Genomic DNA, 23,709 nt, shown 5'->3' on the forward strand with positions numbered 1-23,709 from the left:
TTTCAACTATAAAGGCTAAACCAAGAAAAAATACAACCTTAATTCTGTCTCTATTTAGGATTACTCTTAACATATCAAATGATCTTCTAGATTATTTTTTTGGTGGATAATGCATAGTTTTATTATTTCAAATAATAGTGTCACAATACAAAATTAAAGACGTAAGCAATTCTGCAGTAATATTTTGAGGAAAAAAAACCATAATGTAAAAGCCAAGGGCCATATTCAACATAACGACAAGAAACCACAACACATTGAATGGATTCCATTATCTGACTGGTTTAACATTCCCTGATTTTGTATGTACACAGACACCTGCCTTTCTTTTTGTTCATCATTCGTCAGTCGCTTTCGTAGTCGTCTTCATCTCCAAACGAGAACACAGATGCATCAGCCGCCATAACCTTGAACTCGCTACTCTCTGAGCTTGAAGCGTTGACCCCAGTAGGTTTCTCTGTCGCTTCAGCCTTGCTAACCGGCTGAGATGGTCCCTTATTTCCAGATAAAGTCACTTTCTTGGTCGCACTAGCTAGAGCAGAAGTTTCATCTGCGCTATGTTTGGCTTCTGGGTTTTGAGAAGAAGCCGATGGTGTGGTTTTGGTTGCGCCCGTTGACTCTGTTTCGTTATCAGAGAACACATCGTCCTTATCAGGATTCTCTGTTTCTTTATTTGGTCCAGGAACCGGTGTGACACCCTCTGCAGGGGAAGAATTAGCTCCTGAAGTTTCTTCGGGTGCCTTTGATGCTGGTTCAGAACTAGGGTTTGCAGCGATTGTTGTGTCAATATCAGCAAGAACAACTTCAACCATAAATCCAGGCGAAGGTAGCTTCCTCTGTGTTAAAAGCCAAACACAAAATGTATATATCATTTCAAACCCAAGAACTGATGGAGAAGGAGCCATACCTCAACTTAACACACAAAGTCAAGCACTGAGTAATATTATTACCTTATCAAACCCATCGAGTTCACTGGTTTTCAGAATCACTCTGTTTTCCATCATTGTCGTGTTCATCCAGCTGAGAACAAATAAAAAATAAAACAGAAATCTAATCCGTGAGACGAGCAGAAAAGCAAAGCTGTATTGGTAATGGATTTGGAAAACGTGGAATTAGCTTCCCAACCAGTAAAAATCTCCTTGATTGGCGTGAAAATGGATTTTAAAGTCCCCAGCTAACTCTGTTAGACCAGGCTCTCCGGGTAGTGCAAAGACCATAACCCCTTTCTTTGGGGCACTGAACCAAAAGTCTTCAGGCTGCAAAAAGCAAGGTTTCACTAAGCCATACAATGCAAATTCAAAAAGGCTTAAACAAAAAAAAAACTTGATAGAAATAAGACAGTGGCCTTACCGATAGATCCTTTGTCCGAGGATGCTTTTTCGTGGTAAAGAGAACCCCTGCATATAAGTTACAAGAAGATATCAGCTCAGAATAATAGCAGCTCTATAAGTTTGTCATCGACCAACTCACCGTTGTGATCTGAAATGGTGATGGATGGCCTAATCCAATAAGGACACCTATGGAGCCGGAATCCCCTAAGCATACACCTAAATAAAAGGAATTGTACGATGTCAATACACAACTGTATGCAGCATTGAGGTATATGATCAAGCAGCTTACTTGCGGCCTGGTTGATTTTCCCCGTTGAAGTAGGTTAAAATTCGTTCAAAGTATTTCACATATCTCTGCAAAATAATGATTAAGCAGACTCAGTAGTCAGCAGAAGAGTAAAGAACCTTTTTGTGAGTGATTTAACTATAAAAATTGCAAAACTAGACTTACAATTTGGCTAGGTAGCACAAGCCCTTTTGCATCCACACATCGTTTCTGATTGTAGAAGTCCATGCACTCTTCGGCAGTCGGAAAAAACTATACAGGAAAAAGAAACACATGATTAGTTCCATGTGTTAGACTACGGTTTATACAAATGTTATGATAAATGCTTTACCTTCAGATACAGCAGAAGACTACATATCATAAGCCCTGTCCTCGCCATTCCCGCCTTACAGTGAACAGCCACAACATTCTCAATGTCTTCCTTTAACCACGAGTATGCACTTTGGCAAAATGAGGTAATCAAATGGATTGGTGGGCAGTTATGATCGTCAAACGGGAAACTGGCCACCTGGACGCACAATTGTTAGTGGAAAAAAGCATGTTTAGGGACACTAAACTACAAAAGCAGGGAAACTAGTTTACAATTGTGCCTTCATAATGTGAATATAGCTATCAGCCTTAGAAACAGAAAGCATTTGGAACCGAACTTGAGCCACTTCATTGCAGCAGGCTTTTTTTACATATACGTAAACATTCCAGGTTAAAAAATGAGTAAACTATCACAATATTGTACAGAACCATTGTTTATATCTAACTATTTCATAAGTACCTCCGAGTTCCAGTAACTAGACGTAGTGCAGTGGGTGGTCTATGGAACAAGTTTCCTTAATTTTGACGCAAGCAATCATAGGTTGATTAAATGCAAGGAAAAAAGAGGAAGAAATATGAATTGGGTATTACATACCTTCCCTTCAAATAGTGATACATCATACAACCTCTCTGAACAAAGATTGTAAACCTTGTATTTTCCCTACAAAAAGAACATAAATTATAAGAAACCAAAGTAACTACCACAGTTACAAATTCTTAGAGACACATTAGCTATTACTGATATATGAACATCAAAATGCCGACCAAACTTTGCTAAGAAAAAAACTAGCAGTACCTTGTGTTGAGTTTCAAGAAAGTTGATAACTTCTTCCATATGGTTGCGGTAGAAACCCTGCATTAATGTTCCAGAACAATTCATTGGCCAGATTAACATATCACGAATATCGCAGCAAAAACTAAAACTAAAACTAAAACAGATCCAGAAGGTAACGATTACAAGGTTAGTAATTGACTAACCTCGACATATCCAAAAAAGCCAGAACTCATATCACCGGCAGGAAACCCCATCGCAATAATGTTCTCTGTTATGTACGTCAGGTCCAAATCAAACCCTCCTTCCTGAACCACAAGCCGAGCAAAAATAAACATTTAATTTTCAGACAAGGAAGAAAGCTAGCATGGAAGCAATTGTATAAGTCAGTCACACCTGGTATCTTCTTTTGTTCTGGGACACGGCATGGCGAGCCTTAACCTGTACAGCCTTGACAGCATTCTTTGATGTATCCACCAAACCTTTAGTAATCGTCCCAATGAAACCGGGTTGTGAAGTTCCTTCGCCGGTCTCATCAGGTTGAGGAGACTTGGGAGACAAACGAAGCCCCAACCCACTTGTAAATTTCGCAAAGGCAGACTTTTCATTATTCTCAACATCAGAATCAGTTCTTGCGGAAGAAAAAGGCTGAGGGACTTTCAAACTTTTGGCCCATGTTGAGATCCCAGAGGCGGATAGCTTTGAAGCTACCCCTTTAGGTGAATCATCGGTTGTTCCAGCTTCTACAGCAGCAGGAGGAGGGTGACCATCTGGTGTTCCCGTAGCAGGTGAATCAGATGACATAATGGTTTCTTTCTAACTCCAAATCCAAAAATGTGAGTTTATCAATGTTGCAAGTCCTTTTTTTTTCTGCAGGCATTCATATTCAAAAATAATACATTTGAGTGAGATAATTTATAAATCAAACACAATAACAGAAACTTTAACATCAATATCAAGCTAAAATGTAAAGAAGATTGTTTGCCCTAAACCATCATATCCTCGCCGTTACAAGACCATTAAAGCTTTGGGCAAGAGGATGAACATTTGACGAGTTGATCAAAGTTACTAAATCAAGAATCAATGGGGCCATCACCGCATGAAACTCATCAATAAGCAGAAAGGCTAAGACTAAAACCATAGAATCGAAAGTGAAGCGTTCGAAATCAGATCACAGAGCCGTGATCAAATTGAAAAGCATAAGAGGTAGGGGGCACAACCTCATAGATCCAAAGGAAGAAAGCTCGCTCCGTGGATTAAAAATTAAAAATTAAAAATGGAGACGAACAAGTAGAGATTCGACGGGGCTAGCTAGGGCTCGAGGATTCGATTGGGGATCCGAGATCAAAGTCACGTGGGAGTTGCGGTCAACAATAAATCACGTTTTGATGGTGCTTTCAACGTGGCACGTGATCTCTCCACTTTTTTTTCACTAGTAGCGGAGCGCAAGCGCGCGGGGTTATTGACATTTAGAATGTGTTGTAATACTTAAAAAATGTTATAGGAAGTGATGTGGAGTGATTTGTTTGTTTAGTTGTGTAGTTTATAATAACAAAGGAGGAAGGGGGGGGTAGGATAGTAGTTAACTTGTACTGTTTATAATTTTGTTTCTAAAACGTTTTAGATGTAAGAGAAAATCTTAAAGTTTGTACACTTTTATCCCCCTGATCATATATGTCACGAGATGTTTCCATAAAAAATACTAAATAGTCATGTTGTAAGAATTTGTACTTTGTTATCTCTCTTTGAACGCATGTTAAATCTTTTTTAAAACAATTTTATATTGCAAATTGAATCATATATTTGATCAATATGGTATAACACAGTGTACATGATTATTTAGTATATGGATTGCTCACATCCCTAATTTGTCACTGCCTTTCTTAATAATTTAACTACAAACACACAACATCAGTTAAAAAGAGAATATTACACCCTGACATATGTTTAAAATCTTAGATCTCGAGATTGTTTGCACTATTTGAATCTCTAGACAAGGGAGAGATCATTGAGCATCTTCTCAATTGCTTACTCACTGTAAGCTCTTCCTTTTGTCTACAAAAAAGTTATTCCACAAAATAGAAAAGGTTAGAATTTTCTTTATTGTACCTTGAGAAAAGGAACCATTGCCACTGCTTCTTCAGCAGTTTCAGGACAGAGATTTCCAAGAATACAGAGCTGTTCAATGCAATGGCATAAAAGTCTTGTGTCAAAAAAATGACTTAGCTGATGATAAAAAAGATTTAACATCTTACCTTAAACTCGATGAGTTGATGTCTACTCAGTATTCTGTGGAATTTAAGGTAGACTATATGGCATATTCTTACAAAACTAAGGAATTGAAAAGTACTAATAGTCTTTAACCTCAAATAGCACACCAATCTGTATCAATTACATGAGGAGAAATAAGACTCTTTAGGGAAACTTTTTCTGATCAAAGGGACTCTTTTCCATCATTCAAACATATGTTCCAGTTCCGGTCTTTCTAGGATTAAGGTTATTTGAGCATGGCTTCTGTCCAAAAGAAGAAGAAAAAAGAGCAAATCAGTTTGAAGAATCAAATTAAAAAGAACCTCTACTACAAGACAAGAACAAAAAAAAGAAACAAAAAAGGGAACCTTCGATCTTCTGCAGAAGTGACACCATGTTCAACATCACATGACAGTACCTTAAAAACGAATTAGCAAAAAAAACGAATATTCTTCAGACGTTATCATGGACGCTGCTACAGCAGGACCACTGTTCAACTTGTTCATCTCACCATCAAAAGTAACGAACACGGCGGTGTCAGATACATCAATAACTAACATCTCAACCCGGTAAAAATCAGAGACTATTTGTTAGTTGTGAAGCTAATGAGAGTTGTATGGGAACAATTTGCAAAAGGATAATGTAAAATAGTGCAATTCCTCATACCTTGCAACTCCAACCGCATTTTCATCATGGCAGGCCAGCACACGTGCATGATGAGAACTTGGGGCATGAGCCATAGCACCATCCATTTGTTGTTTCAATACTGGCAGCATCCCCAGTACATAGGAACTCGACAGTCTATAAATGTTTAAGTTAGTTAAAGGCAGATTTAATACAACAGAAGCTAGTGCAGTAAACCAAACTAAACACAAATCAAATCTCCACTCGATTTACCTGAAACTAATAAAGATGCAAACATGTCAAAACGCTACCATGGATTAAACACTATGAAACAGCATCTGGATTCTTGTACCGGCTAAATGCTTCGCATACTGCAACGATTCTCAAACACTCTGCAAGGATACATATATAATAAGTCCTTCACCAAGAAAGGATTGATTTTTTTTAAAGACTATATACATTATTTCAATTCTTAGTTCAAGAAGGCTCTCTGCTAGAACTACAAAGAAATCATTGTCAGATTCAAACAATCTTTATGGAACCGTCTCGTAAAGATGGACGGTAGTGAGTGGCGCGAGCAGCAGGAATAAATCCATGATCACCGAATTCTGCGATCAAAGTTAGAAGATTTAAAAAACAAAATTAAGATCAAATATAAGATGCTAGTTGGAACAATACCTTCTCATCAGGGATGTAGATGGAGCCAAGCAACCCCCTTTTTTCTTATCCATGGAACCGGTGCTCGATTCAGTTGGAGATTTTGTTGTGATTTCGCTGGATTCTTAGCCATGGATGCGCTGCTCGATATTGCCGGAGCTTTATCCAAAGCGTTGGATCTGGAAATCTGACGGTTTCTTATCCATGGAAGCTATCAGAGAAGATTTGGATTCGGGAGAGTTTATATAGGTGGAGTCAAGGGGGAGATGAAGAATCCAAATCTCTTTGAATGACATAATAGCTTTGATCGTGGTGGACGACGATCGGAGTCTCCGCTTCGGTTTTGAATAAAGATGATTTTGGTGGGACCCATGAACTGTTTACGTGGACACTCTCAAAAGAGAGAAAAGAGCCTCATTATATATAGGGCTTTTTGCAAAAGTAACTCAAAACTTGAAGTCAAACAGAAAACTAACCTTTTCTTTTGACTCCTTTTTTTTTGAGATTTTAACCCCACACCTGCATTTTATCTACGAAAATGCCATTAACATTTTGTTTTTGTTTTTTTTCGAAAATGGCTTCTTTACTGTCTCAACCTCATCTTCTTCAAGTATTTACAATATTGCCACTGCAATGAATAGTGGCAACAACCTTGTACGAACTGTTTGGAGCTTTTAATGCCCTTTAATGCACGTAAATCTCTTTACACTCTCTCTGTTTCAATTGTTATGAACTAAAAACAACATTTCTTTCACTTTCTCTCTATATTCATCCAAAAAACTCAAGCTTTTGATTCAAAATATGGGCTATGGTTGACAGAGCCATATTTCTTTCGTTTTTACTTACGGTTGCTTTCGTTTGAGGTTCTGGGTGGTTGGAGAAGACCCTGTGTGCAAACGAAGTCATCTCACCTAGTTTAAGGTACGAATTTGAATTTTTTTTCAAGATCTGTTCGCGTAGAAGACTTACTAGTAAGTCATCTGTATGTAGAAGACTTACTGATGAGTCTTCTGGTCAAACGGACGACTTAAATTAAGTCGTCCAGCTTTGTTTGTTAAAAAAAACACTCCAGACGACTTATATATACGTCGTCTACGAGAAACGGGCTAGTTTTGCATTTGACCGAATCGTGTCAGATCTTTGACTATTTCTGGACGACTTATAATTCAGTCGTCTCTGGGAAAGTTAAAATTTTAATATTTTATGAAAACTTGACGACTTACGTGTAAGTCGTCCTAGGTTAGTTTTGTAATTGAAAAATAAAACTTCATAATTTAACTTTAACCAGACGACTTAATATAAAGTCGTCCCTCCAGAAGACTTAATTTAAAGTCGTCCGGGGAAAGCAAAGTCGTCCAGAATTTTTCCCAATTTTCTGGTCAAACCTTGCTTATCCCGGACGACCTTAAATTAAGTCGTTTAGCTGGACGACTTTCATCTAAGTCGTCTGGAGAAAGTTAAATTTCAAGTTTTATTTTTCAATTACAAAACTAACCTAGGACGACTTACACGTAAGTCGTCAAGTTTTCATAAAATATTGAAATTTTAACTTTCCCAGAGACGACTGAATTATAAGTCGTCCAGAAATAGTCAAAGATCTGACACGATTCGGTCAAATGCAAAACTAGCCCGTTTCTCGTAGACGACTTATATATAAGTCGTCTGAAGTTTTTTTTTTAACAAACAAAGCCGGACGACTTAGAATTAAGTCGTCCCTTTTAATTTTCAATTGCAAAAGTGACCTCTTTAGACGACTTACCTTTAAGTCTTCTGGACGACTTAATGCTAAGTCGTCTGCGGCAATGTTTATTGAACTTCTTCATTTTCTCTATGTTTACTAATGTGTTTTATTTTGAATATTTGCAGATGATTTTTCAGTTACATGCAGTGTATGGAGAATGGTTGTTGAGAGATTTCCGTTGGGATTTTGTGGTTGATGATCTCAAAGGAGCAAGATTGTTTTTATTGAATGAAGATTCAACACATGCTGAACTTGTTGCAATGGCTCAAGAAGATTATAACCTGGACATGAGAACAGTGAGTGTGGAGATTAGCTACTCATTACCAGCAGAAATGATGATGGCTCCAGGCAGTCTTCCCATTCATGTTACAAGTGATAGACAAGTTCGAAACTTGCTGGAGATACTCAAAACCCATAGAGTATGTCTTTGTGTATCAAGCCGCAGCAAGGTCGAAACGGTTTCAGAGAAAAGGGATATTGATGAAGCTGGTGAATGGGAAAAAGATGTTGGTGATAATGATGAAGCTGGTGAATGGGAAGAAGATGTTGGTGGTGATGATGAAGATGTTGGTGATAATGAGTTTGTTGAAGATGAAAATCAAGATGGGGAGGAGGAAAATGGGGAGGAGGATGCTGATAATTCTATTGTTGGTGAAACGGATCAGAATGGTGGGGATTACAGTCTTTATGGAAAGGTTCCAGATGAGGACGAGGAAGATGATGATAATATTTGTTTTGAAGAAATCCAAAAGGCATATGCTAAGACAAATGCTATTGAAGGAGGAAAATCGAATGGTACCATCTATGTCAACCAGAGTTTTGTTAGCAAGGGTGCACTGCTTTCAGAGCTGCGGTTGGCAGCAGTGAGGGGTAAGTTTTCTTTCAGATTATACAAATCAACGAAAACTCTCGTTGTGGCAACATGTCCGGTTAGCTATTGTGGATGGAAGGTCAGAGCGAGTGTCAAACATGGGACAAACACGTTTTGGGTAACAAAGTATGTGGAAAAACATTTATGCTCAGCGGGAGACCGAATCGCTCAGCGGAGACACTGTACTCCGAAGTATGTAGGTAGTCTTTTCATTGATCGTGTTGGAATCATTGATGGGATAACTCCGCAGCATATCACTGATGCAATGAGGAACATGTTTGGCATGGCGCTTGATTACACCACTTCATACAGAGCACTGTTATATGCACAAAGATTGGTGAGAGGATCAGCAGAAGAAGGGTATTCGCGTCTGGCATCATATCTCGAGCAAATCTCCATTGCAAATCCTGATTCTATCACGGCGATAGAACTTGATTCTATGAAAAGATTTAAGTATCTATTTCTCTCTTTTGGAGCTTCTATCAAAGGTTTTAAGTATCAGAGAAGGGTCATTGTGGTGGATGGAACTCACCTAAGTGGAAAGTATGGAGGAACTATGTTAGTTGCAGCCGCACAAGATGGCAATTTTCAGATATTCCCATTGGCTTTTGGGATCGTGGATGAGGAAGATATACCTTCTTGGGAATGGTTTTTCACAAAATTGGCTAGTTGTATATCTCATGACAAGCCTCTGGTGATAGTCTCCGACCGGCACAAGGCCATTAAAAGTGCGTGTGATAAGGTGTTTCCTTGGGCAACCCGAGGAATATGTTATTATCACCTTCAAGATAACATTGTCAAAAAGTTTAAAGGGAAACATCTCATGTACTTGGTGAAAGGGGCTGCTTATGCTCACACGGTTTACGATTTTGACCGGTACATGGCTGAGATACGGAGTGCAAACCCGGAACTTGCAACGTATTTGGAGAAAGCCGACGTCAGGCTATGGTCAAGGGTTTATTGTAAGGGGAACAGGTTCAACATAAAAACAAGCAACATTGCTGAATCTATTAATTCCGCACTGAAGCGAGCAAGAGGATTTCCGATTACGTTCCTGCTGGAGTTCATAAGGCAGAAGTTAGGAAAATGGTATTGGAAAAGGAGACAAGATGCTTTGAGTCTCACAACTGAACATAGCCGGGCTGTTGAATACTTGCTTGCTGTTCGAGAAGAGATAGCGGGTACGATGACGGTCGAACCAATTGATGGATGGCATTTCTTTGTCAAAGGTGGCAAAATGGACTGTGTGGTTGATTTGGAACATGCAAAGTGTGATTGTGGTGTCTATGGAGTGGAGAAAATACCTTGCTCTCATGCTATAGCTGCTGGAATACATGCTGGTTTGCATATCTCCACACTTGTATGTCCACTGTACTCAAAGAATTATCTGTATGCAGGATACTCAGAGAATATATATCCTATCGTGTCACAACATATTGAGGAACGAGAATGCTTTCCTCCAGAACTAAAGCGTGGTCGGGGGAGACCGAAGAAATCAAGATGGCAATCTTGGTTGGAGCTATCTAGGATGAGAGGACACAAACCCAGGAAGAAACACAGGGCACGGAGATGCTCAAACTGCAAGGAAACTGGCCATACGAAACCACAATGTACACAACCAGTTGACTAGTTGTCCAGACGACCTAAATTTAAGTCGTCCCGTCTTGATTACCCGTCCAGACGACTAAATATTTAGTCGTCCAGTGTATTTTATTTTTAGACGACCTTCTACTAAGTCGTCCAGTGTATTTTATTTTTAGACGACCTTCTACTATCCCTTCAAGTGTATTTTATTTTTAGACGACCTTCTACTAAGTCGTCCAGTGTATTTTATTTTTAGACGACCTTCTACTATCCCTTCAAGTGTATTTTATTTTTAGACTACCTTCTACTATCCCTTCAAGTCGTCCAAACCTTCTAGACGACTTATTTGTAAGTCGTCCAGTTGGAAAACCTTCCAGACGACTTATAATAAGTCGTCCAAACCTTCTAGACGACTTATTTGTAAGTCGTCCAGTTGGAAAACCTTCCAGACGACTTATTTGTAAGTCGTCCAGTTGGAAAACCTTCCAGACGACTTATTTCTTCCAGACAACTTATATCATGTTCAAATACAAAAATCATGTTAAAAAATCATGTTCAAATACAAAAATCATGTTCAAAAATCATGTTCAAATACAAAAATCATGTTAAAAAATCATGTTCAAATACAAAAATCATGTTAAAAAATCATGTTCAAATACAAATCTAATCATACATGCCCACGAACTTATCACCATCCACATTTTCTTTCAGATGCTGATCAACAAGCTCCTTCCATATATCCACCGCCATATTATCCCTCATTTTCTTCGCGTTGCACCTAGCAAAGTCTTTAGGGTCAAAGGAGCCCCCGAGCGCATGACATTCAATGTACTTTACAGTGTACACGCCACAATCACCATTGTTGGCCGTGGGTACACCTTTCAGCGGTCTCTCATATGTGTATGGCTCCAACCCGTATTTGACCCGCATTTCGTCGGTGGCTGCGCACTCAACAAGCAGATAAGGGACCATCTGGAGAAAAGGCTCCATTATCGCATCCCATGCGTCTGGTACACTAGATGAAGGTATGCTGTCCCAGACGACTATGTGCCTCTTAGGGATCGATATCCAAATAGCAACCCAATGCTTGTCGTCCAAGTTCACTGGCGCATAGATATCATCAATGTCCTCCCCCCACTTCTTGTTTGATTGGCAAAATGAAGGTATTGATCCGTCATAAAAATACGACGCCCCACCAGGTAGAACTCTTCCTAAACCTTTGTGATCAGGTTCCGATGTTTTGAAGAGCTGATACTGCTCTCTCCAAGACTGAGAAAAGTTGTGATCCAGGAAGCACATTCGCTCGCTCCTGAAAGCTTGTGGGTTCTCCTGATACCTCTGCCTTAGCACATTAATCCAAGCATCTATATGCTGCATATTAAATATAACAAGTTAGAAGTTACCAGACGAAGACGACTTAATTATAAGTCGTCTACGTGGTCGTCCAAGTAGACGACTTTCCAGACGATTTATCTTTAAGTCGTCTGGAAAGTAGTCTACTTGGACGACTTTGTAGACGACTTAAATCGTGTGCAGAAGACTTACGCAGTCTTCCAGCCATCCTCTGGCTGTCCGGAGGAAGTGGTACCACCTTGTTGGTGATGTACGTGGTTTGTCCTCGATCTTAGTTAAATAATGACTGCAAACAAAAAAGCAATCAGTTTTGGACGACTAAATCAAGCTATTATGGGTAAAGCAATCACTTACGGATCAGTTTTCAACCAATCAGCGAGTTCCTTCAACTTTTCTTTGTTTACTGGCGGAAATGGATTATAGGCTGCCACTTTATCTTTTTTTTTCTCTGCCATATAAGGAGATCTCACAGTAGGAGCAGGTTTCTTCGCTCGTTTACTCTTTGCACGCTTGTCCAATACAACCAGGCTCGGTTGTGAAACTGGATCGCTTGGCTCGGTGGAAGCGAGGCTCGGTTGTTGATCTGTGGAAGCGAGGCTCGGTTGGTGATCGGTGGAAGTGACAGCAACAATCTCTTTGGAGGTGACACCATCTGCTTTATTTACCGAGTTCGCCTCGGTTGCTGTATCCTCCGGCAACCATCTCTGCAATAAAAGTTGCACACAAGTTAACCCTGGACGACTTAAATAAAAGTTGTCTGGACGACTAGTTGACCCTGGACGACTTAAATAAAAGTTGTCTGGACGACTAGTTGACCCTGGACGACTTAAAATTAAGTCTTCCGTGGTCAACTAGTCGTCCAGACAACTTACGTTTAAGTCGTCCAGGGTCAACTAGTCGTCCAGACAACTTTTACAGTCGTCTGGACAACTAGTTAACCCTGGATTTGATACTAACATATTTGATTTGAGGAGGCTGTTTCTTTTGAGGAGGAGGCTGTTTCTTTTGAAGAGGAGGAGGCTGCTGCTGTTTCTTTTGAGGAGGAGGAGGCTGCTGTTTGGTTTGATGAGGAGGAGGCTGGTTACTAACCACGGTTTCATTGGCATGAGGGGTAGCCTGTTTGTTTCTACCCCCGGTTTCTTTGGCAAGAGGGGTAGGCTGTTTATCTTGAGGGGTAGCCTGATTGGTTAGAGGTGGAGGGGTAGCCTGATTGGTGACACCAACCTTCTTCTCCACAGCTTCCAATCTATCAGACAACTTCCTAAACTCCCTCATGCACTTATTAAACCCTTTTTTCATAGCCTCAGCTACGCCCTTGAACATAATTTCCAACTCCTCTCTGGTCACCCCTCTAGCCTCTTCTCTAGCCTCTTCTCTAGCCTCTTCAGGAGCCTCTTTACGAGCTTTCTTCCGAGGTCTTGGATTGTCTTCCTCCTCCTCCTCCTCCTCCAACACAACCATCTCTTTGGCCTTCTTCGATGGAGTCACAACCTTAGGTTTTGTATTGACCTTAGTACCAGTGACTTCCCAGCAATCCATGGTCCACTTCCACGGTCTCCGCTCATACATGACTTTAATGATGTTCTCCGCGGGCAGGTCCTCAACCTCAGAGTCCCATTTTGGCCACATTTCACTAATGTCCTTCTCAACAAAGTTGATCACGCGGGTCTGCAGTAAATAGAAGAATCGAGTTAGATATTTGAAAAAAAATACTAAATAGACGACTTAATTATAAGTCGTCTACTAAGTCGTCCAGCTGGAAGACCTTCCAGACGACTTATAATAAGTCGTCTAATAAGTCGTCCAGATGGAAGACTTTCCAGACGACTTAATTAAGTCGTCCGATAAGTCGTCCAGCTGGGAAGACTTTCCAGACGCCTTATTATAAGTCGTCTAATAAGTCGTCCAGATGGAAGACCTTCCAGACGACTTATAATAAGTCGTCTAATAAGTCGTCCAGATGGAAGACTTTCCAGACGACTTATAATAAGTCGTCTAATAAGTCGTCCAGCTGGGAAGACTTTCCAGACGACTTATTATAAGTCGTCCGATAAGTCGTCAAGCTGGACGACCTTCCAGACGACTTATAATAAGTCGTCTGCGCAGTCTTTTGGATTGAAGTAAATACCTGACTCAAGATAGCAGCTTTCATTGATCTGCGGCCTCTGCTGCCCTCGTAAGCCAGTATCGGTGGAGACGGACTGTCTGCTCTGGGACCACCAATACTAGCACCCAATTCCGGCATAGCTGTGTACGTCCAGACTTGAAGAACTTGTATAAACCCATCCACGGTGTAACAGCCAGCAATTTCTTTGTTCCACAAAGAGTCCATCAGCACCTTAAACGCGACTCTCCCCCATGGATAATTCTCAAACCGTTCTAAATCCATCACTAGCCTTGCCAGAGTAGATCGTGTAGCGGTTGAAAACTTTCTCCCTTCAATGAATCCAGTGAAGATGGAGAGGTACGCGAGCCGCTTGCGATCTTCCCTGGACCAATCCCCGCATCTCTTCAGTGCTGCTATTATCTGATCAGTAGTTGGCCCAGCTTCCAGATGAACTCCCAGCATCCCCCAGAAAGAAACCATCTCTGGGGTAACGTCACATTTTGGTGTCTCAAGGTCCTCGATGTACTCGCAGTTTAGACCAGTGAGGTTTTCAAACTCTAACAGTGAAAACCTCAAAGGTTCTGGACCAACGAGAGACCACATCTCATACTTCTTCTTAATGTCCAGCTTGAAACTGAGCATGTAGTGAACCAGCCTTGAAGCCCAACCAAATCCCTGCTCCTTGAACTTGATGAAAACTCCCAAACTCGACTCCTTGAGCTCTTCAAATTCGTCATCAGTAAGAGCTTTCCTAAGAGCAGTATGCAACTTGCTGTTATCCGTATGATACGAAATGCTATTGTGGGCTTCTGGCTCTTCCCCTGATGTGTATAACCTACGGGGGAGTTCTGGAATATCCATCCTTTTTGTCTGCAAAATAATCAAAGACAACAATATAAGTCCAGACGACTTAGTAGACGACTTAAATTACTTACAAGTCTTCCAGTCGCAGAAGGAGTTGGAGTACTCGTCATTGCGGTTATAGATCTGAAAAAATAAACGTGAAACGGTGAGAATGAGTAAATTGATAGAGACAACGTTTTATGTTCATCTTTTCCTCGAGATTGATGACTTAGCGGCGTTAGGGTTTACAGAGAAACGGCGCTAAGGTTTACAGAGAAGAAGCGGCGGCGCTAGGGTTTAGAAGAAGCGGCGGCGCTAGTGTTTAGAGGAAGCGGCGGTGAGAACGTTGGTGACCACGGTGGCGAGGGCGACGGTTTGTTCGGAAATAGTGGAAGCGGCGGCGCTAGGGTTTAGAGGAATCGGCGGCGCTAGGGTTTAGAGGAATCGGCGGCGCTAGGGTTAGAAGAAGCTGCGGCGACAACGGTGAGAATGAAGTGAGATAGATAGCCGACGTTGAGAACGATGGTTTGTTCGGAAATCGTGGGAATTCGAAATCGCCTTTGAGAGAGAACTGTTAGGGTTTCTGAATTTCGCGAAAAATGAAACAAAAAAAAAAAAATCACCTTATATATTGGGTAAATAATCCGGTTAGCTTTAAAAGTACATTGGTAAACTTTAAGGTTTGGTCCGGTTTAGACGACTTATTCTGGCTGATAATGTACAACAGACGACTTAATATTTAGTCGTCTGTTTTCAGACGACAAAATATTAAGTCGTCCTAGACCCTAAAATGAACCCCTAAACTAAAATGACTAGATTAACTAACTAACCACGTTATAAAATCAAATTATACTTAAATAGTGTTTACTATACACAGAAATGAACACGCATAAGTAATTTTAAAAATTTTCAAAAACGGTTTTAATGCTTTCCAAAATCTAACCCTAAGAACACATACAATACTACAACATATGTTGATGAAACATAAACTAAAGAATATCATGACTCACTACTTTCACTCATCTATGCTGAAAACAATTGAAATTTGTTATATCTTAATTTATACCTCCTAAGACATATGTTAATTACATAATTCCCATTTTTCACTTATCAAAATATTTTTTACAAAATTTTTAAATTATGTTTAAGACTAACTGTCCAGACGACTTTCAGTTAAGTCGTCTGGACGACTTATTTTCAAGTCGTCTAAACAGACGACTTGCGAGGGGTAGAAACGTAAAAAAAATTCCGTTTTTTTGTTTGGTCACAAGGGGATAGTTGTAATTTCAATAGCCTTTTAGGTTACTTTTGCCTTTGACCCAAGTTGGGGTATTGTTTTGGGTTTGACTCCAAGTTTTGAGTCACACTTGGCAATTCTCCCTTATATATATGATTTTTCATTTTTATTTTCTCATCAGATTTCCCGTTGAAGATAAAAACTAACATAATTTATATTCCGTCCGTTTCTTGAATATTTTTTAAGAACTGTTTCATAAAAAATATTATTATATAGCAATATATTTTAGTTTTCGAAATTAATTAATTTATTGATTTATTAAAAATTATTTGAAAAATGAGTTTATTTAAATAACAAAAAGGGTAATTAGAATTTTAGTTGAGAGGTCAGAGAAATAGGAAACGAAATGAGGAGAGAAAAGATGTTTTCGGTCAGATAGTGAATTTGGATTTTTTTTATGTATATAGAAACAAATTTCCCTTGAAAGTTATGCATTTGTAATTAAAAAAATAGTGTATAAAACATAAAAAAATCTATCTTTAGAAACTGAAGGGAATGTAATATTATTCTTGTGAATACACAACATAAAATTTGGGTTTCAAGAAACCAAGATCAATGAAGAAGAATCAAAGGTTTTATTACTGACATGCTTTGTTGAATATAACTAGAGACTACTACAGTGTTGTAACGATTCAAGGCTTTTTTCTTTCTAAACTTAGATTTTATCATCCCAATTTGGGCATAAACTTCGGAATATAACAATGATTTGAATAAAATCCGTATGATATGAGACTACACTTATTTCAGATACACAGACGAGTTACTTTGCTTTTCCCAACCCAACACGACGAATGGTAACACAGCCGAGTTGCTTGTCATAACTCCAGACCCAACTTTCATGATCAATGAAAACATTTACAAATTTTGATGAGTAATAGTTTTCTTCAAAGAGTAGAACATCTAGATTCACTGTATTGTTCAATGTAAGGCATGTAGATTCAAGGGGCTTATTCTTTAACAAATGTACACCGAGTTGCTTGTTTAGTTCTCATCTAACTTTGGGGCATGGAGCGGATAGGTTCAGCTTAATTAATTATCACATAAAAGCAGAAGTTTGTTTGAGCCTTATGTTAAAGGCCCCTCCAACCTCTATGGAGTCAAATCTTGTTATTCAAGGAGGATGAATAATGCTATGGAGTAAATATCAGATTGCTTCATAAACATTTACAGCAAATCAAATCGAATCAAATCCAAGATAACATCTGAAAATTAACGAGTGTAATCAAACTTTGGTCCAATCTTAAAAGTGTCCTTTATTCGTTTTGTCTCTTCTCAAGCGCTGCTCACAAGCACGTTAGTAGCCTTGGTGGTCGCAGTCGCTGGGCCTCGGGTTAAAGCTTTTACACTTAACGGACTGTTTGCCTTCTGTCCACCACACCAAAATTCATAAACAAATCAGTAAAAAGTAACAAAACAAAAACATAAAATGTTTCAACTCTTTAAGCAATGTAAGAGAAGAAGAAGAAACTAACCACTCTACAAGTACCATCCTCCAAATCGCAGACAGGGTATAACTGAGGGCAGCAGCTAGAGCCGTTCTCACAGCATGTGGCTGACTCAAACGGACAACATCCCCAGCTATCACATTTTCCTTTCGACTCACTGACACAACAACAAGTGGACTTGTCTGGACAAGTGTAAGACTTGTCACAAACAACAGATTGGGTAGGGTAAGAAGCCAACATTGCAACACCACATTTCCCTGCCGAATCATTGACGTTACGTTGGAGCCTAATGTATCCGCTCTCTCCCCAGTTTGATCCCAATGAGTCACGGATGATCCAGTAGTCTTGACCTTCTGAGGTTCCGTATCCCACAGCTAGCGCAGCATGGTCCAAATCTGTTCCACATGCTCCTGTAAACACACCCTGAAAGAAACAAACATAACATTTAATGAAACTTGTAACGCCAAGGAAGACAAATCATACATGAAGGTATTTTGTTTAGTAATATTACTGATTTGTAAAGCTGGAATTCTCGTCCACCGGCTTCGATTGCAACACTAACTGGTTGATGAGCAACAGCCTTCTTCAAAGACTTCTCGTCGTTTCCAGGAACGGCCACATAACCATCGATTGTAACAACACGAGTGTTCTTCTGCAGGAACAAAACAGAGCCCACCTAATCAAAACTACAAAGCAAGTACCACCGTCTGACTTGAATAAAACTCTTTGGTTTTTTTAGTAGAAGTCTTAAGTTCGATTCCTGTAGAGAGTTAATTTAACATAATATAAGCTTTTTACCTTGTCAGAATTGCATGTGTTATTATCAGTAGCGGTGTAAGGATAATCTGCCTCAGTGTCAAGACCACCATTGGCAATAATGAAGAGAAAAGCCGCGTCCATGAGACCACCATTACATCCATCATTGTAACCTCTGTCACAATCAACAAGTTCTTGCACCGACAGAGTTATCAATTCCCCTGTCTTAATCTTGTTTATTCCTTCTATCGCTCCAGTCGTTGAAAACGCCCAACTACTTCCTATTTATTCATTCCCAAAAATTAATTACTTTCACTATCAACACGAAACACTAAACGCAATCTCAAACGCAATCTCAAACGCAATTCGAAGTCATCATACCACAGTCTCCTTGATCTCTCACTGGAGCAACGGCGCCTTTGGCTCTCCAGTCAACTTCATCAGGCAAGCTATCTCCAGCCTTGTGTAGATACCTCTCTGCCTTCACCGGAATCCTACTAGTCCTCCTCTCCATCTTCTTCCTCAAGTACATCGCTCGAAACTCTTCGTTGGTCAGATCAGCGAACCGGGTCAACCCGAGTTCGTAACTCTGGTTGGGGACGGAGTTGTGCTTTTGCACGAACCTAGCGTTGTCAATGAAGATCTGAAACCGCTTATCCTTTTCTCCGAGGCCATTATAGTTCTTGTGATTCTCCACAAGCCACCGCTCGAATAGCTTTTGTTCCGTCAGGTTCTGATCAACCACCTTCGCCGTGACGCCCCCCGAATAAGAGGAAGCTAGTAAGACCGAGAGGATCACGAGAGATGGGAATGTAAATGTGATTCGAGTAGACATTGTGTTTCTTTAGTTATGTTTTCAACAGGGAAGGGAAAGTTTTGACTTCGAGAGAGAAGTGAGAAGCGAACCAGATCTTCGTATACAAAAAAGCGAGGTTCGTGCAAGAGCACATGTGGCTAATATTGGTTAGAGACAGAGTTACATTTTATATATTTAATATTGAGATATGTGGCCTACTAATTCTCCTTCTAATATTTTGCAGCATGTTTCTTTAGAGCATCATTATCCCACAACTCCATTAAGGATGTCTCGATTAAATTTTAATAATATTTAAGACATAAAAGTGTTAAAGAGGTTTTGTCAAGAACCTTAAGATTTTGATGTCTGCATTGCAAATCTCTTGTTTTGGAGTTCTTGAAAATAAAATAATATTGAATATTTATTTAAAAACTTATATTTTTTAATAAATAAAAGACAACATATTAAACATAGATTTTAAATTTAAAACATGAAAACAAAGATTATTAAAATGAACGAGAATTATTTGAAATAAGCATCAGAGATCAGTTATTGTCTTCATCACCTCCAAATCTACGCCATATGTGTTCAACCAAATCATCTTTCAGTTGTTGATGTCTTTGTGTATCACGAATTCTTGTTCGAACACCCATCATATTTGCGATATTTGAAGGGATATCTGTAGAATACGTGAGATCAACATGTGAACTTCCTTGGTCTTCTCCTTGTTGGAATCCTTGAACATCAAATTGAGTGTATTCATCTTGTTCGTTTTCTACTATCATATTATGGAGAATGATACATGCTTTCATAATCTTCCCAATTTTGATTTTATTCTCCTCGCTGGATTTTTAACAATGCCAAAGCGAGCTTGCAAGACTCCAAAAGCCCGCTCTACATCTTTTCGGACAGCTTCTTGATGCTGAGCAAATAAAACTGCTTGCGGCCCTTGCGGTATACGAATAGATTGGATAAAAGTTGACCATTTCGGATAAATACCATCGGTGAGATAGTAAGCCATATTATACTGATGTCCGTTGACAGAGAAAGTGACTTTCGGAGCTTGACCATTTATTATGTCATCAAAAACTGGTGAACGATCAAGAACATTAATATCATTTAATGTACCTGGAGGTCCAAAAAACGCATGCCATATCCAGAGATCATATGAAGCAACCGCCTCTAAAACGATTGTTGGTTTACCCGAACCACGAGCATATTGCCCTTTCCAAGCGGTGGGACAATTCTTCCACTCCCAATGCATACAATCGATGCTTGCTATTGTTCCGGGAAAACCACGATACTCTCCAACATCAAGTAGACGTTAAAGATCAGCTGGGGTTGGTCTTCTTAGGTACTCTTCGCCGAACAAATATATTATTCCTTCCATAAAATTTTCTACACATAACCGAGTTGTTGTTTCACCGAGCCGGATGTATTCGTCGACAGAATCAGCTGCAGAACCATACGCCAAGACACGAATGGCGGCGGTACACTTTTGAAGTGGAGAGAGACTATTCCTTCCGAGACCATCTTTTATTTCCCGAAAATATTGAACTTCGTTGGAGAGTCGATCAACAATGTGCATGAACAATGACTTGTTCATTCTAAAACATCGCGGAATAAATTATGAGGATACGTCGGAGTTTCACTGAAAAAATCGTTCCATAAACGATTATGCCCTTCTTCACGATGTCTTTCAATATAACCTCTTTTTTTCTTTTTTTTCTTCGTTCTTCTTGATCATCTTGAATTTGAAAATTCTCAAAGGCTTGATCAAAAATCTCATCAAATGTATCATCAAATGTATCATCAAAAGTGTTTTGAGAAGAAGAAGAAGCCATTTAAGTGATTAAATAGAGAGAAGCTTGTGATTAAGAGATAATAGGGAGTGGAATATGAGAGATTAAGAAGAACTTTGGATGAAGGAATTTAGTGATCAAGCGTTTATAAACTTGTGATTAAAAAGAACTTGATACAACAGAATATGCTTTCACATATACGAGAGAGAAAAGATAAAAGAACTTGAGATGGAAGTCTGAAATTGTGGAATAAGCTTTCATTTATACAAGTTCATACAAGAGTCCGTGATACAACAAAATCATATGACTACAAGAGAGCTTGGCGTTTTCCTTCACATGTGATACAACAGAATCATTGACTAAAAGAGAGCTTGTCTTTTTCCTGTCGAGTCCGTGACATGAGGAGACAAGAGAGCTTGTCTTTTTGCTTGACATGTGATAATGATGCTCTCACTGTCGAGTCCGTGACATGCTCCAATGGTCCAGTCTGTAAAAAATCAAGGCCGAGACAGTTTAACACCGAGACAACAGAAACAACAGAAGCTTAAAACAAGTTATAAACACAACAGAACAGAGGCAACAACAACTGATATATTATAAAGTCAAGACATAACAACAACATAAGCTTTAAAAAAACAACAGAAGCAACAACATAAGCTTGGATACAAGGAACAACAGAGAAGATTAAGAACATAAAAGTAAAACTTAAACTCATACTTAAACTAGTTAGACAAGCACTTAATTATGAGCTTTTTCTTTAGAGCTTCTTCATAATCATCTAAGGGTTCCTTCCTTGCAAGTAAGCTCTCAAGTAGACGCATTTTTGTAAGACTATCCTTCTTGGCCAAGTCTTGCTGTTTAATTTCCCACATAGTCTGAAACTTTGACAGCGTTTCCGCGACCTCAAAATTCTTCTTCTTCTTCCCTTTTGCTGCCTTAACACCCGAGGGACGCTCCTCTGTCCCGGTTGCATTGGCATGTGAAGTCTCCGACTGTGAACCCTCGTCACACTTCCTCCTTTTTGCGGTTCCTTGGCGTGAGAGTTCACACCATTTTTGATCATTCCGAAGCTCTTTCCAAGCATGCTCAAAGATAAATTTTTTTTGGTGGTTGTTGAAGAATATTTCATGAGCTAATTTGAGAACAGCATTCTCATTTTGCCCACTCATTTTCTCTCTACTTGCTGCTTCAAAAGCCCCACAGAACTTGTTGACTTGATCATTTATCTTGTGCCAACGCTGCTTGCAATGAGTGTATTCTCGGAGTTCAGTGGCTGCAACCTTGGGACTTGCCGCAAAGTAAGCGGCAATCCTTTTCCAGAATGTCCCAGACCGTTGCTCATTTCCCACTACTGGATCTTTGCTTGTGTTGAGCCAGGAGCTGAGGAGCACCATATCTTCTACAAGCGTCCACATCCGGCGTTCCTTACGCTCAGCAGGAGTGTCTTCAGGGACAGTTTCTTCTACTAAACTAAAGACACCTTGTTGACTCGTAAGGAGATCAACAAAGTTACTACCATGCCAGTATGGATTGGAATCCATCCCTAAGAACGTCACAGAAAGAAAGGAAAAAAGAAGAAGCTAAAACAGATAGAAGGAAGAGAAGAAGAAGCAATGTTGATGCCAGAAGAGAACAAGAAAAGAACGCTATTTTAAAGAGAAGAAACTATTAAATGGACTTGACATCAACCAAACACATTCATCACACTTCATCACGTTTTCTATCTAACCATCAACCTAGCCATTACACTTATTTATTACTAACACAACCATTAACTACCTAACTCAACCTTAAAGCACTCAATAGATTCGAAAGGAGTAGACATTTACCTGTATTGCTCTGCTTTGCCCTCCTCTCGTTTGAGGTTCCTTCCTCTTGTACCTTCGAGCCACGCACTCTGACACAAACACACAAACAAGAAGTAAAACTTCATCAATGACTGTGAGGAACACAAATTAGATCCATGACTTTTAACAAATAAGTACACAAACTAGAACACAAACTAGATCCATGACTTTGAGGAACACAAACTAGACACAAACAATAAGTACTACTCAGAACTTATTAAAAACGATTTCATCAGTAACTTTTAACAAATCAAATTAGATCAATCCATCTATATTGAAACAATCTTACTAACAAATTCAGTTTGATCCATGAAAATTTAAAATATTTAAGACTTTGAGGAACAACAGAAACTTTACCTTTGATTCGAGGAGAAGCAAAGTGAGAGAGCTCTGTCACCACCGAGAGACAGCTTCATCGCCATCGAGGAGAGCTCCGTCGCTGACGAGGACAAAGACGGCCTTGTCGAGGAGAGCTCCGTCGCCACATAGCTCACCAAATCAAACCGAACAAACAAAATATAAAGTAAATAAGCCGATCAGAACAAGTTAAACAATAATCAATCACATGCATAATCAAAATCAATATGATCTCCTATCACTACCTTTCGATTAGAGCCGAGCCACCGCAGGAAACCTCCTTTGCCGTCGTGGAGACCCACCGAGAGACAGATTCGACGAGAACCAACACATAACAACCGATCAGAACAAGTCGAGAGGATTCGAGAGAGAGAGAGAGAGAGACAGATTCGCCATAGAAATCGCCAAGTCGAGAGGATTCGAGAGAGAGAGAGAGAGAGAGAGAGAGAGAGCGAAAGTCAAGTTTCAAACGCGTTTAACGCGTAACCGAACTTCCACCCACTCCCTTGTTGACACGCGTCCACCAACATACGTTTCTTCCCGAGCCAACGAAACACTCGTCTCCTCCGCTTTCTTCTTTTTTTTTTAATATTTTTTAATCAAAAAAAACTAAAGAGACGGCCCAAATTAACCGCGATACGGATGCTCTTATTTTACAAAAACCTAATTCTCAATCTAGCCTCT

General features: G+C 39.6%; 3 protein-coding genes across 5 annotated transcripts; all 3 read right to left on the minus strand.

Annotated features, from left to right (window-relative positions):
* Window positions 1–158: 158 nt before the first annotated feature.
* Window positions 159–4,162, minus strand: LOC106346616 (phosphatidylinositol 3,4,5-trisphosphate 3-phosphatase and protein-tyrosine-phosphatase PTEN2A-like). Of its 2 annotated transcripts, none has more exons than XM_013785991.3 (13): window positions 3,916–4,162; window positions 3,092–3,565; window positions 2,902–3,003; window positions 2,720–2,776; window positions 2,519–2,584; window positions 1,946–2,122; window positions 1,780–1,866; window positions 1,618–1,682; window positions 1,468–1,544; window positions 1,348–1,394; window positions 1,123–1,253; window positions 948–1,017; window positions 159–833 (listed from the first exon to the last, which is right to left on the minus strand). In XM_013785991.3, the coding sequence occupies exons 2-13, from the start codon at window positions 3,497–3,499 to the stop codon at window positions 342–344; spliced, it is 1,779 nt and encodes a 592-aa protein (XP_013641445.2). In that variant the 5' UTR covers window positions 3,500–3,565; window positions 3,916–4,162; the 3' UTR covers window positions 159–341. The 2 variants fall into 2 exon arrangements, with proteins under 2 accessions (XP_013641445.2, XP_013641452.2); XM_013785998.3 differs by having other exon boundaries at window positions 3,984–4,061.
* A 12,952-nt stretch (window positions 4,163–17,114) lies between these two features.
* LOC125580263 (probable cysteine protease RD21C) lies at window positions 17,115–19,347 on the minus strand. Of its 2 annotated transcripts, none has more exons than XM_048744521.1 (5): window positions 18,605–19,347; window positions 18,266–18,504; window positions 17,979–18,116; window positions 17,495–17,890; window positions 17,115–17,387 (listed from the first exon to the last, which is right to left on the minus strand). In XM_048744521.1, exons 1-5 carry the CDS (start codon window positions 19,056–19,058, stop codon window positions 17,295–17,297), a joined length of 1,320 nt encoding a protein of 439 aa, XP_048600478.1. In that variant the 5' UTR covers window positions 19,059–19,347; the 3' UTR covers window positions 17,115–17,294. The 2 variants fall into 2 exon arrangements, with proteins under 2 accessions (XP_048600478.1, XP_048600477.1); XM_048744520.1 differs by having other exon boundaries at window positions 17,979–18,119.
* A 2,196-nt stretch (window positions 19,348–21,543) lies between these two features.
* Window positions 21,544–23,090, minus strand: LOC125580027 (glutathione S-transferase T3-like). The gene is made up of 3 exons (XM_048743966.1): window positions 23,026–23,090; window positions 22,651–22,718; window positions 21,544–22,364 (listed from the first exon to the last, which is right to left on the minus strand). The coding sequence occupies exons 1-3, from the start codon at window positions 23,088–23,090 to the stop codon at window positions 21,544–21,546; spliced, it is 954 nt and encodes a 317-aa protein (XP_048599923.1).
* Between the last annotated feature and the right edge of the window lie 619 nt (window positions 23,091–23,709).

The sequence above is a fragment of the Brassica napus genome, chromosome C1, assembly GCF_020379485.1.
Source record: "Brassica napus cultivar Da-Ae chromosome C1, Da-Ae, whole genome shotgun sequence".
Classification (NCBI taxonomy): domain Eukaryota; kingdom Viridiplantae; phylum Streptophyta; class Magnoliopsida; order Brassicales; family Brassicaceae; genus Brassica; species Brassica napus.